The 12,269-nt window shown below is 40.1% G+C and overlaps 1 protein-coding gene across 1 annotated transcript in view; it reads left to right on the top strand.

Moving 5' to 3' along the window:
• Nucleotides 1-10,967, top strand: part of SDC2 (syndecan 2) — a 60,767-nt gene extending 49,800 nt beyond the window's left edge. Inside the window, exons 3-5 of the mRNA XM_068184376.1 lie at nt 6,489-6,622; nt 7,395-7,530; nt 8,736-10,967. Coding sequence (XP_068040477.1) covers nt 6,489-6,622; nt 7,395-7,530; nt 8,736-8,899 — 434 coding nt within the window. The 3' untranslated portion in view covers nt 8,900-10,967. The remainder of the gene's footprint in view (nt 1-6,488; nt 6,623-7,394; nt 7,531-8,735) is intronic.
• Nucleotides 10,968-12,269: the final 1,302 nt, after the last annotated feature.

Genomic DNA, 12,269 nt, shown 5'->3' with positions numbered 1-12,269 from the left:
CTGTCTAAGGGCTATTCTGATCTCCAGAAAAATGGGCTTTTAGTCAGCATTCCATTCTGTCATGTCTTCAGATGCTGGTGACTTTGTAAGCTTCAGAAAAGGAAACAGGTTGACAATAAATAGTTGTATGAAGAATGGTCTTTTTTCCATCCCTCTGTGGTGTCTGGCTGTTTCTAATATGGAAGATTCAAAATTCAGACCTGCTTTTGAAGTGAAAAAGACTACACTAGAACTGGCTTCATATCTTACTAACCCAGGATTCAACAAAGGAAGTGTAGGATCCTGAACCTGGCGAGGAATAACTCCAAGTACCAGCACAAGCTGGGGCTTGACCCAGCTCTTCAGAGAAGAACCAGGGAGCTTTGGTGGGTGACATGCTGGCCATGAGCAGCAGTGTCCCTGTGGCTCAGAGTGCCAATGGTATCCTGGGGTGCATCAGGAAAACTCTGGCCAGCGGGTCGAGGGAGGTGATCCTGCCCCTCTGCTCGGCCCTAGTGAGGCCACATCTGGACTGCTGTGTCCAGTTCTGGGCTCCTCAGTACAAGAAAGACAAGGAGCTACTGGAGAGGGTCAGCAGAGGGGCACAAAATGATGAGGGGACTGGAGCATCTTTATGAGGAGAGACTGGGGGGGCTGGGCCTGAGAAGGGATCTCATCAACTGTAGGTGACTATACCTCAAAGGCAGGTGCCAAGAGGATGGTGCCAGACTCTTTTCAGTGCTGCCCAGTGACAGGACAAGGAGCAATGGCCATAAACTAGAACACCTCAACAGGAGGAAGAACTTCTTGACACTGAAGGAAGCAGAGCACTGGCACAGGCTGCCCAGGGAGGTTATAGAGTGTCCCTCCTTGGAGACATTCAAATCCCACATGGACACATTCCTTTATAATTTGCTATAGATTACTCTGCCTTGGGAGAGGGGTTGGACTGGACGATGTCCAGAGATCCTTTCCAAGCCTAACAATTCTGTGACTCTGTGGTAAAAGTGAAGCCAAAAAGACAGAAACTACCTCTAGACTTCACCAACAGTAACACATTGTCTTCTTTCTTTTCCTGTTCTCAGCCTTGAGCCATGGGTGGAAGATAGAGTGCACTTCTGCTTTCTCTGGCAGTCTCTGTTTCTTTCCTACAAGAAAACAGGGAACGTGTCCTTGTGGACTGAGACAAGCTGGATGTCCCTGCAAAGAGCTCATGTGACAGTATACCCAGATCTAATATTTTTGAACCAAGCAGAAAGTCTTTAGTTCAGGGAAGCAAAGTAGCATCCTTTCCACCCTACTCCAGCTATACTTACTGCTCTCTGTTTTCTGTAGAAAGTGTCCTGCAGATGTACCATTGATCAGTGTTTCTCATATTGTGGCCAGTCTCTCTTTTACTTGATACTCAGTGATGTAATGTAATGTTTATAGCAGAAAGAGCCTTCCCACACAAGAGTGGTTTTCTTGCTATGTAGCAAGCATAGTCCAAGCAAACTGATCCAAGATGACAACATTGCTGACTCCTTTCTTTGCTGTGAAAATTGTTAGCTGCCACCAGGCCTATGGAGATAAATAGGAATTGTCAGCACCACCATTAATGCCCTTGCAGGTCTTCAAACAGCATTAACATGGACAAATGTCACTGTAGGCATGACACATTTCAAACTAGAAATTGGCTGAGGGCTTTTTGTAAGGAGTAGCAAAGGTGATGGTGTTCTGTTTTTTTCTTTTCTTTCCCTTCCACAGCCTCTTTTTTTTTCGTGTACATTCAACTACTGTTGTGCATTTGCCCAAGTGTTGAATCTGAATCCATGGGTCAGCAATTTCCAGAGAGGCCATGCCTGCCTTCTGATTGTCCTATATCAACAGTAGAATATCCATAGTGATTTAATTGGTTTTTTGTTTCCTTCTTGTAGTCTCCATTTCTGAGGAGATACTTCAGTCTATCATCACTCTTTTTAGCATTGGTGTTTTATGCAACATAATATTAAAAAGTAGAAATAGTTTCCCAGCCTATAAACAACTTGAAATGCTTTTATAACTATTGCTACTTTTTCATCTGGCATAAAAGATTTTAATAGAGCCTTGGTCTTGGAGATAAATAAAAGTAGCTCCTAAGCAGCATGACTACCTATTGTGTGAAGGAATGACACCATCTCTGTCAGATTTATGTACCAGTTCTTTGAAAAACTTTGTCTTGTTCTTGTGTCTTCTCTAAAATTACTCATGGTAATATATATCAGAAAATCAAGCAAACTTTTCTTTTCCCTTTTTCTCTTCCCCAGCCTAACGTTTCTTAGTCAATAGCAGCTCAAGTTGAGAACACTGGCTCAGGATGATGAACTGTGTGTATTCTGACATTGTGACTGGGGACTCTTCTGGGAGAAAAGTTGTGCTGGGGTTGGAGCTTTACTGAGAAACACAAGAGCAGATCTGCTTTGGCTCTTGACCAAGAGGGAAGCTGACACTGCACTCCAAGGCCAGCAGACAGTTTGGGAGTCCTGTGGCAGCAGGATGTGGGGCTCACCCCTGTGGGGACAGGGGTGATGTGGCTGGGGATGGCTGGGGGACTGTGTGTCATGGTCATGGTGCTGGGGAAGCTGCGGGGCATGGGTGTTCTCCCAGATGCTGCCCAGGAGCTAGCAGGGTCCAGGTCTGACACTGGGTGCTCTGTGGCAGCAGGCCCAGCAGGCACCCCTCTCATGGTGTGCTTCCCCTGCCATGGTGCAGGCAAGGATTCATTTTCATTCTGCTACGGTCCCACTCAGAAGTGCTTTCCAGATTGTCTTGGAGCAGGAACAACTTCTGTCCACCTGCTAAACCAGCACCAGGCATGCTTCATGACACTGACTGCCTGGTTCTCCAGGTCGTCTGACATAGAAATCTAGTGTGATACTGTTTGAAAGTGTATTTTTTATGTGCTGGACAGAATCTTATACGTCAGTATAGTTAGGACTATTCCTTTTAATCCTCCAAACTTTGTTGGTTTCTTGGTTTTTTCTTCCTTGTGTGAGAGCTGTCAGAGATGTGACATCCTTGCACTGTCCCAGTTTATTTTAGCTGCAGTTCCCTGGCAGGGCATAGAATTATGCTTACAGTGTCATCTCTGGGTGACTAACACTATGTTGATTAAGGGTTGCTTTGGGGACTGTTCAGTGAATGAATGTGAGATAAGTCAGCTAAAATATATAATTTTCGTGCGTGTCACATTGCTGATAGAGATGAAAGGTGTGAAAGAGATGGTGGTTATGTGTGTGCCCACCTTATCACAAATTTGCTTGTGATGGTGGTATTCCCAGAGTGTGATGTGCAACAGCAGACAAGTAAGATGCCAAAAGATAGGGTGAAGTGATTGAATTTTTTTGATAGGAGGTGTTAATCACTGCCTGCTTTGCAAGTCAGAGTGCTAACTACTGTGGACTTTTTTCTACAAAAAATACTACTATCTATACAGTAATTTCTAAGGTGGCACAATCTTGATTTCCTGATAAGTTTCCTCAAGCACTAAGAGTGTTAAAAATTATTCACATTCCTGTCATCCAAAGGTGGCTAGTAGACACGTCACTGAGGGTTATATTAGCTATTTCCAATACTACAGCACAATTTAGAGCTATTTTGACCACTATGAAGATAGAAGTTGGACATCCTGAAGAAGTTATAGTGGATAAAAGATGGTGTGTGATAGTCGAGAGCTTTCAGCTCTGCCACAGAGATGGCTGTGGGTTTAATTACTGCAGGGATTTTGTGGTGCCCTCAGTAAGAGGGACTTGAGGCAGTGAATAGCCAGCACCATAACCCAAGCTGACCAAATCCAGAAACCAGCTATAGAAATAGGGATATTTTCCAGAGGAAGAAGTAAGTTCTAATACTCCAACTGTTTCACAGTATTCCTCTTAACAACCCACTTGGAAGTCGTACTCAGGACACTGTAGGCTTTTTCTTTCCAATCTTACTTGGATTTGGTGATGCTGGTTTTTGTGCTTTTTAGGGAATGTGATACTGTGTGAAATGCTGTTGCTATGTTCTGGAGAGGACTAGTGAGTGATTTTTTTTGGTCTCTCATTCCTATTTACAGGTAATTCCAAAAATACTACTGTCAGTTCAGCAAGGGAAGTGTCTTCTCCTTGTTTAGATCTGTTCCATGCCAAGCAGAGACCTGTTTAGATAAAGCTAATTAGAAAGCAGGAACCATGGGGGATGTGTCTTAGCCAGTACCCAAATCAGGCCTAAATTATAGTTGCTTCAACTTTTTAGGGATTGTCAGAATTCCTCTGAGGCTGTGTGGAAGAAGAGCTGGGTACTTGTGGTGCAAATCTAGTCACTAGTCCAGGGATTAGATTAGTTGCCTATTTTTTGAGAGAACGTGGATCTGCATCCTTCTTAGCCAAAGAGGTTCAGACTGTAATGCTCTCCATTGTGTCTGGCAGACACAACTATTGCCTGAGGCAAAGGTGGCATTTAGAGATTTGCAGGAGCAGTTGTGATTAAGTAGGACTTTTCATTTCATAAAAAGAAGAAAATACATTTCTGTACTCTGAAGATATGTTTTATCAGATCTCTAATCTGATAATCAATTTTAATTTCCTTGCCTGGGAAAGCTTTGTGTAATATGGAGGAACTTCAGAAGATAAAGTAGGTTGAGCTATCCAGTGAGCCATTATTTCTCAAAGAAAACTCTTGAATCAGAGCCAGAAAAATTTTCCTGCTGGATGCCTTTCCACACCTCTGTTTTGAAGCAGGATGTTGATTTTTTGATCTTTGAGTTGTATTTCAGGAAAATACCTGATTCTTGTTGTGAGGTCTTCATTCTAGAAGTTGTGTTGTAATTTTGGTATCTCTGAAAGTTTTTTTCCTAGTACTATTCTGTGCCAGTATCTTTTTTTAATGATTCTAAATTTTCCTTTCTACCATACAGAGATTGTTTTAGTTGTTGTCTTGTTAATGCTCCTCTTTTAAATGCCAAATATATGTAATTCTTGATCATGAGTTCAAAGCATCATTATTGTGCTCATATTTTCAGCCTGTCTTCTTTCTTTAAAAAAATAAATTAAAAAATCAGTTTGGAATGAGTGAGTCATACTGTTCTGTTGTAGGAGCATTTTATTTGTTAGGAACTATTCTTATGCACATTTGCTAGATTTATTACCCAAGGGTTACTTGGGTAACCGGTGCTTGTAACGAGCAGAACACATTGAGATTCCTAAGGAGTGGTCCAAAAATGGGTCAATTCTTTTTTTTTCCTCTTTCAGGCCTTGCTAATAATTTAGTCTCTTTCCTGTGTCTTCTTCCTTTCATTATCACTAAAAGATATTTATTAGACATGTCCATTACCTTATTCTAAAGGAGCCTTCATGCTTCAGCAGGGCTTTGAATGTGGAGGAAATTAAATTTAAGGTAATCTTTAGGGAGTTTTTTGTCCTCTTACTCAGTTCAAAAGAAAAGGGCTTCTGAATTATGTGGAGTTTAAAACCATGTGAATTCCTAGTGACTGAAACATAAAGTAGTAATAATCTTCCCGTAGGTAGAAACTGCTTAGTTTTTAGAATTCAGCAGGTGTGCTGTAGAAGAGAAATTCTGTTGAAGCAGTATGTGACTGGCAAAAACTGTTCAGTTCATATGGTTTATGTAAGGATAAAGAAGTGTATTGATTTATTTATGGTATGTAATTAACTAGCAATCACTGAACTATACCTTTAGGCTTAATATCAACAGTTCAACAGACAACCATAGTACTACCATTTATAAAATGGTAACAAGCAACTATAAATTTCTAAATCACTTTCTGTAACTGATCCAGTGTGTGTCATGTGCACACAGCCACCCATCTCACAGGCCATGGGTGTGTAAGCTCCCCTTATCTGAGTGTACAGGACCCTCTGTCCACACACCCTTGCTGTTGGAGACTTGGGTACCCCTGTATGAGCCTGGGGCCCCACCAACACCTCCTGCCACGCCCAGGAGGAGACTCTGCACCCCAGGGTGTGGGTTCTGGGGATGCCCCATCCACAGTGGCTTTGGGGAAGCTGGAGGTAGCTGCTGAGGGTAACCACAGGGTGGGGAGTGACACTGCCAAGCTCCAGCAGAGCCCCTGATGCCGTGGGACCATATCAGAATCCATGGCACTGGGGTCTGCCCATGTCAAACAGGCCTGATGGCTGCTGCTTTCACTGCAGACTTTCTGCCCCTATTGCAAGTGTTAAAGCTTTTTTCATATCTCTTTTCAGGAAGGGTTCTTCTGTTTGAAAAGTGTCATGGTAATTTCCTGGTTCCTACTTATAGCAGCTGATGCACTCCCTTCCTTTTTCATGGGATCCCTTGGGGCAAGTATCCCCCTGAGAGTTTGGGTGCAAAGTTTGTACACACATCTTTATCTTAGTAGGCATTGTCATCTAGGCCCCTTGCCTAGGGTGGGCTGTGCAACCATCTCTACCTTGGTGGTGTCATAACAAAAAATGTAATTGGTCTGAAAGAATTTCACAGGTCAATGAAGTGTTACATTTTGTCTCCAGGTGCCGAAGAAGATGAGGATAGTGCAGTGATAACAACATCCAGAACAGTTCCAAAGTTACCGACAACTAGTGATGCATCCAGGGCTGAGACCACCACAGTGAAAATGCAGACCAAGATGCCTGCACAAACAAAGGTGCGTGGCTGGATAGCAAGACCGTTTAGAATTATTCTGCTGTACATTCTTGACGGTTTGATGTTAAGTGTTCTATTTATATGGATTAAAAAGCACCCCTAAACTTTACTTACTTCTACAGCCTGCTAAATGACTACAGAGCTGTTTGTTTTCATTCCTACTAGAAAGTCTGTATGGCAGCATCTGGATTTCAAATGAAAGGAGAGATGCAAAATAATGTATCATGATACCTTTGAGTCTGAGTTGTACATTTTTTATATTTCTCAAAGAGTTACTCAGAAATTCTTCGTGAAACTTTCCTTCTCAAAGGAGAATGCTGTATGGTTTGGCTGTAGTTTGAACACTCTGTAGGTTCCGTTTAGTATTTTAGTATTTCCTTCTACCACCATAGATGATACTGTCTAAGTTACTCTTAAAGGTGTTCTGCATATAACATTATCTGATTTGTTAATTTCAGAGTTGTTATTTCTTTCAGAGGCTGTTACTGTAATAAACACAGGCAATATTAAGAGCTGTTTGCTAAATGTACTTTCGGAGGTTTTAAACTTATGGGCAGTGTTTTTCATTCTGACATGATGACAATAAATAGATCCAATTACAATGTCTAGACCAGCCTTCTGTGCTCTAAAAGCTTCCTATGTGTTGTGTTGGTATTGTGTTGGTATGTGTGTGGAGCCACAGCTACGTGACTGCCCACGGCAGCCAGTGACTCTGCCAACTTCTGGTCTGCCCTCTCTGTAAGCAATGCTCAGTTTTCTTTTTTGTGTCACAGTCACCTGAAGAAATTGATAAAGAGGAAAGGCCTGAGCTGGATGCCAAGAAAAAGAGCGATGAGCCAGGGGATGACACTGACGTGTTCACTCAGAAGCATTCAGAAAACCTCTTCCAGAGAACAGAAGTTCTGGCAGGTGAGGCAGTGTTTGCCAAGGTCTATCTCACCAGAAATAAAAGAGAAAACAGAGAGGATCTGTATCAAATAATGCAAGCTCAACATCTGAGTTTACTCGTCAGATTCATACTGTTAAACACATTAGTACTAAGCACATTCATAGTGGGTAGCCAGTGGTTGATTTGATGAGAATAAATTTGGCATCTTGGGGAAATACTTAATAGTGAAGTCTGTTGCTAATTGATTTGATGCCCACAAGTTGAACACTGCTGGCTGAGTATTTGGAGCTTTCACAGCGTAGAAAAGGAGATGGAATTTGATTGATGCTTGTAATGAAGAAATGTATTTCTCACCTCCCAAGAGCACATTGTTATCTGGTCAATCTGGTGCAGAGGAATGTTGCTTGGGAGGAGCTCATGGTTGGATGGAAGGGGACGGATAGGCACAATCCATTAGGGTACAGAAATCCCTTAAGATAAAGAGGGTCTATATCTATGCATAACCCAGGGAGGCGCACAAGCTGGCCACCAATGTTTTCACTACCTGTGAGATTTTTTTTGGCCTAAGGACAGTGTTTACAGGTATACTTTCCCTCCATGTATTTGGAAAGGGAGTTGGGAGCCCTGAAAGTCATGTAGTTTTGGACCACATCTTCCTATGAGCATCAAAATATGAAATAACCTTAAATCCACATCAGTGGAAGCGTGTGGGTTTCCTCTTGAAGTCTGGTTGGGAGTTGACACTCATAAATGAGCGAAGTGTTCTCTCCCTTTATTGATCAACAGGAAGTTTATTTCAGCATAGAGTCAGAGTGAAAACTGACAGAGAAAAGTTAAAGCCCATTTCTTAGCTAGGGTAACAAAATCTTTTAATGTTGAAAATGTAACTGTTGAAAAATGAGTTTGAAAGACAGCTTTATGCTCTGGCAGTACTAGTGGTCTTCTTAGTTGAGGTTTTGAAAAAAACTTTAATAACTCTTTTAAAACTGGGTTGTTGGATCTCTGACTTTTAAGTGGAATGTCATTTTAAATGATTGCCTTCATGAATGCAAACAAGCTTTCTGACAGTATATTTCAGGATACTAATAATGAAGACAGTTGCATAATGGGAGCCCTTTCCTGCAATTTGAAAATAATAGCAAACTTACTGTGTGAGATGAAAAAGGAGTATGGTGCTAAGCTTGTTTTACTGGCATATTGTGAATCTCTGTTTCTTTGATTACAGCTGTTATTGCTGGCGGAGTTATTGGTTTCCTTTTTGCAATCTTCCTTATCCTGCTGCTGGTGTATCGCATGAGAAAGAAGGATGAAGGCAGTTACGACCTTGGTGAACGTAAACCATCCTGTGCTGCTTATCAAAAGGCACCAACTAAGGAGTTTTATGCATAAAATTCCTATTTAGTGTCTCTATTTATGAGATCACTGAACTTTTTTAAATAAAGCTTTTGCATAGAATAATGAAGTTTTTTTTTCATTAAAGAGCCGTTATGGCACCTTTATGATAAAACCCCATTGTATTTAAAACTTTTCACATATTCGTTTAAAAATGTAAAATTAAACCTTAACATTTGCAGTGTTCTGTGAATAACAGTGGCAAAGCATTATTTTATAAAACCATTGATGTTCACTGAATGATTTTTAAAACTTTATGCATAAATATAATGAAAATTATTGTTTTATCCTATGGTTCAATGAAAGTTGTTTAATTTTGGTCAGCATGTCTCAGATTGATCTTACAAGTTAGTTTTTATTTCATTAATTTATCTGTTTCCAAAAAAATGCCTTTTTGTAGTTGTCATGGTGCAATTTGTCTTCAGATAATTCAGATAACAGTAACTTTTAGTGTAAATGTAATTTTTCAGCTATGTAAACTTCAACCTCCACTTTGTATAAATTTAAGTGTCAGAATATCAATTTTACACTTTCCATTGTTTCTCAGCATACCTGTAGCTTCAGTGAGATTTGTAACAGCAAATTAATGTGTAAATTGGATTATTACTACAAACTGCATAGTCATATTCTTACTAAACAAATCTCCTGTAAGAAAGATTTGTAGTAAGCTACTGACAAACCTAAGCAAACCCAAAGACTCTAACAGTATTTTGAGAAGTTGCTGCAGATTTCTATGGCCACTGTATTTGTTAATTATTTGCAATTTGAAGGTACAAGTAGAGGTTTAAATTTTTGTTCTTTAAAACTGCATTTAAGTTGTAAACGTCTTTAAAGCCTTTGAAGTGCCTATGATTACATGTGACTCGTTGCAGACTGGTGTTAATGAGTATATAACAGTAAAAGAAAATGTTGGTATTTTATAAGCACAGACAATTCTAATGGTAACTTTTGTAGTCTTACATGGATAGACATAATTGTAATTTGGGAACATAAACACTACTGAATAAATCATGTGGCCTGATACTGAGAATTCTATTGTGATATACTTTTGTATGTTCTTTCATTTTATGTCTGTTTGCTTATGTTTTAATGTCACAGAGTACATCTAGTAGATCTTAAAAATCCAGACCAAAAAAGAAAGGCTGTTGATCAGGGTGATCCTCACACCAGATCCTCACACCTTATTGTGCTAAGGTGGCAGAGAGAAGTCTTGCATCTGGTGTATTAGCTGTGAGACATTCGACTTTTGCATTATGTTTAATGGCAGTGTTGACACAGGCCTGTTCTTCCTGCAAATGTTGCTTTCCCTACTGTAAAATTCAAAGGAGTACCCCAGTTCATTTACTGTGTGTATTTGTTTTTGATTTGTTGCTCGTGTTTGTTTTTTCCCTGTCCTTTTGAAGAATTTTGCTTTATTCTTCTCAGACTCCAGCAGAAGAGTTGAGACAAGTGGAATATCTTCATAAGTGAAGAAAGAAGTATTCGAGGTAGAAGAGAGAAGTGTCTGTTGCTTAGTCCTTAGATAGGTGCTGGATAGAGGGACACAGGGAGAAGGCGATAGTCTGCCTCCTTATATTATGCTTTGTAACAGACAAACGGCTTCGTCTTCTGCTCTGTTGATCTCCGTGCTTTTTATTTTTGAGATTCCCAAAATACAGGTGTTCAGGATGTCAAGCTGAAGTGCTTTTCAGAAATGGCAATGTATTGTAAATAAGATCTGGTAGCTCTTCAGATAAGAGTTGTGCAACTTGTTCTTGTTGCTGTCCCAAGTTCAGTGGTCATTTAGGAACCAACAAATGCTATCCTGTGCTAAAATATTTAATATATTGCTTTTTACTTATACTTAACTGGCAAGTTTTTCAAAGCCATACAAGTTCAGCAAGTAAAAACAGGGTAAGAATTTAACAGGTATATCTTGTGCAATATTTAGTGAACTTCAATTAGTAAAATAACTGCTTGAAATAACTGTGCCAAGAAAAGAAAATTTCTGGCAAATGCTGTGCCACTGCTGTAAAATAAAGCATTTGTTAAAGTGCCAAAATAAAGTCTACTATGCCTAAACTAATACTTTATTTGTATAGTCTGACATCCAGTTTTTTGAAGCCCATTTTGCTTAAGGTAGTAGATCTGAATTTCTTTCAAGGGTGCAATGAATATTGCTGTAAGTAGAGCTATAAATATTAAACACCAGATAAACTGTCTTCTCCTTCTTCATAAGCAAATTGATAAGTAGCTGTTTTGATTTTATTTATCTATGTTAGACTACCTCTGTAACTGCTATACAGGCCACTTTATCCAACATAGACATCTGTTGTAATTATGCAGACTACCAAATACTATGCTTGTCTGGTTCCTCCTGCATCTGTTTACAAACAGAAGCAAAGGTAAATTTTCAGCTTTATTTCACCATTTGCCTTTTTTTTTCTGGCATATTCATTATCTACTCTGTTATATGCAGAAGAGGTTTAATGCTTCAACTGTGTACGTAGACCTGAAATGTTGCAGTCTTCCCACCTTCCTTAACAAAAACCTGACACTTCTGAACAAGCAGTAGGTGTGTTAATAGGATGTATCATCTCATGATCTCTTTGCCTTTCTGTTTTCAGTGCCAAAACATACTATTAGGGAAAAATTCTAACAGAGCTATCATCTTGGTTATAAACATAAGTTCAGTTTTCATCAGTCTGAAAACCAGTCTGATGCAGACACTCGACTCCCAGCAATGCTGTTCAGAAGAAATTGGCAGCCCAATGTGTGTCTCTTATGCTGAGGTTTCCTAGCACAAGTTGGTCTTCAGTTTCCTTTCCCTTTTGTTCTCTGCTTCCTGGATGTGTTTCTAGCAATACTCTGGCTACTCATAGATGTTGCTGGGCAGCTGGCACTCTCGGTGCCAGGCTGTGGTGCTGCGCCACCTGCCCTCAGCTAGCCATGGCTTTTCCTAGAGACCCTTGGCTCTGCTCTGCCAGAACCACTCAAGCAGCTCTGGAATTCCTCAGCAATCTAATACAGTGTCTCCTTGTGATTGATAAGCTCTAGTGTTTATCAAAATGTCATTTTGCTTTGATTTACCCTGGGTTATAAATTGTTACTTCCTCTTAGATTCTTAGTAAAAGAAGCCAAATACAACTAGCGTAAAGCTAGTGAAAGAAGGCTCTTGCCTCTGCTTTATTAGTGGCAAAATAACTTCAGAAGTTGACTACATGACTCCTCTGCTTGCCAGCTTTATGAGTGATTTGTAGCTCATGTTTACAAGCTGCATGGTTAGTTTTTTCTTCACTTTGAGCATTGCACTTCACTGAAATAGGATAAATTAAAATAAAAATTATTCTCTTGCATCTCTTAACAAGACAGTAGCATATTTGTAACT

Source organism: Anomalospiza imberbis, chromosome 1, assembly GCF_031753505.1.
Source record: "Anomalospiza imberbis isolate Cuckoo-Finch-1a 21T00152 chromosome 1, ASM3175350v1, whole genome shotgun sequence".
Classification (NCBI taxonomy): Eukaryota; Metazoa; Chordata; class Aves; order Passeriformes; family Viduidae; genus Anomalospiza; species Anomalospiza imberbis.
Note: the sequence above shows the minus strand (reverse complement) of the source record. Positions and strands in the feature narration are given on the sequence as shown.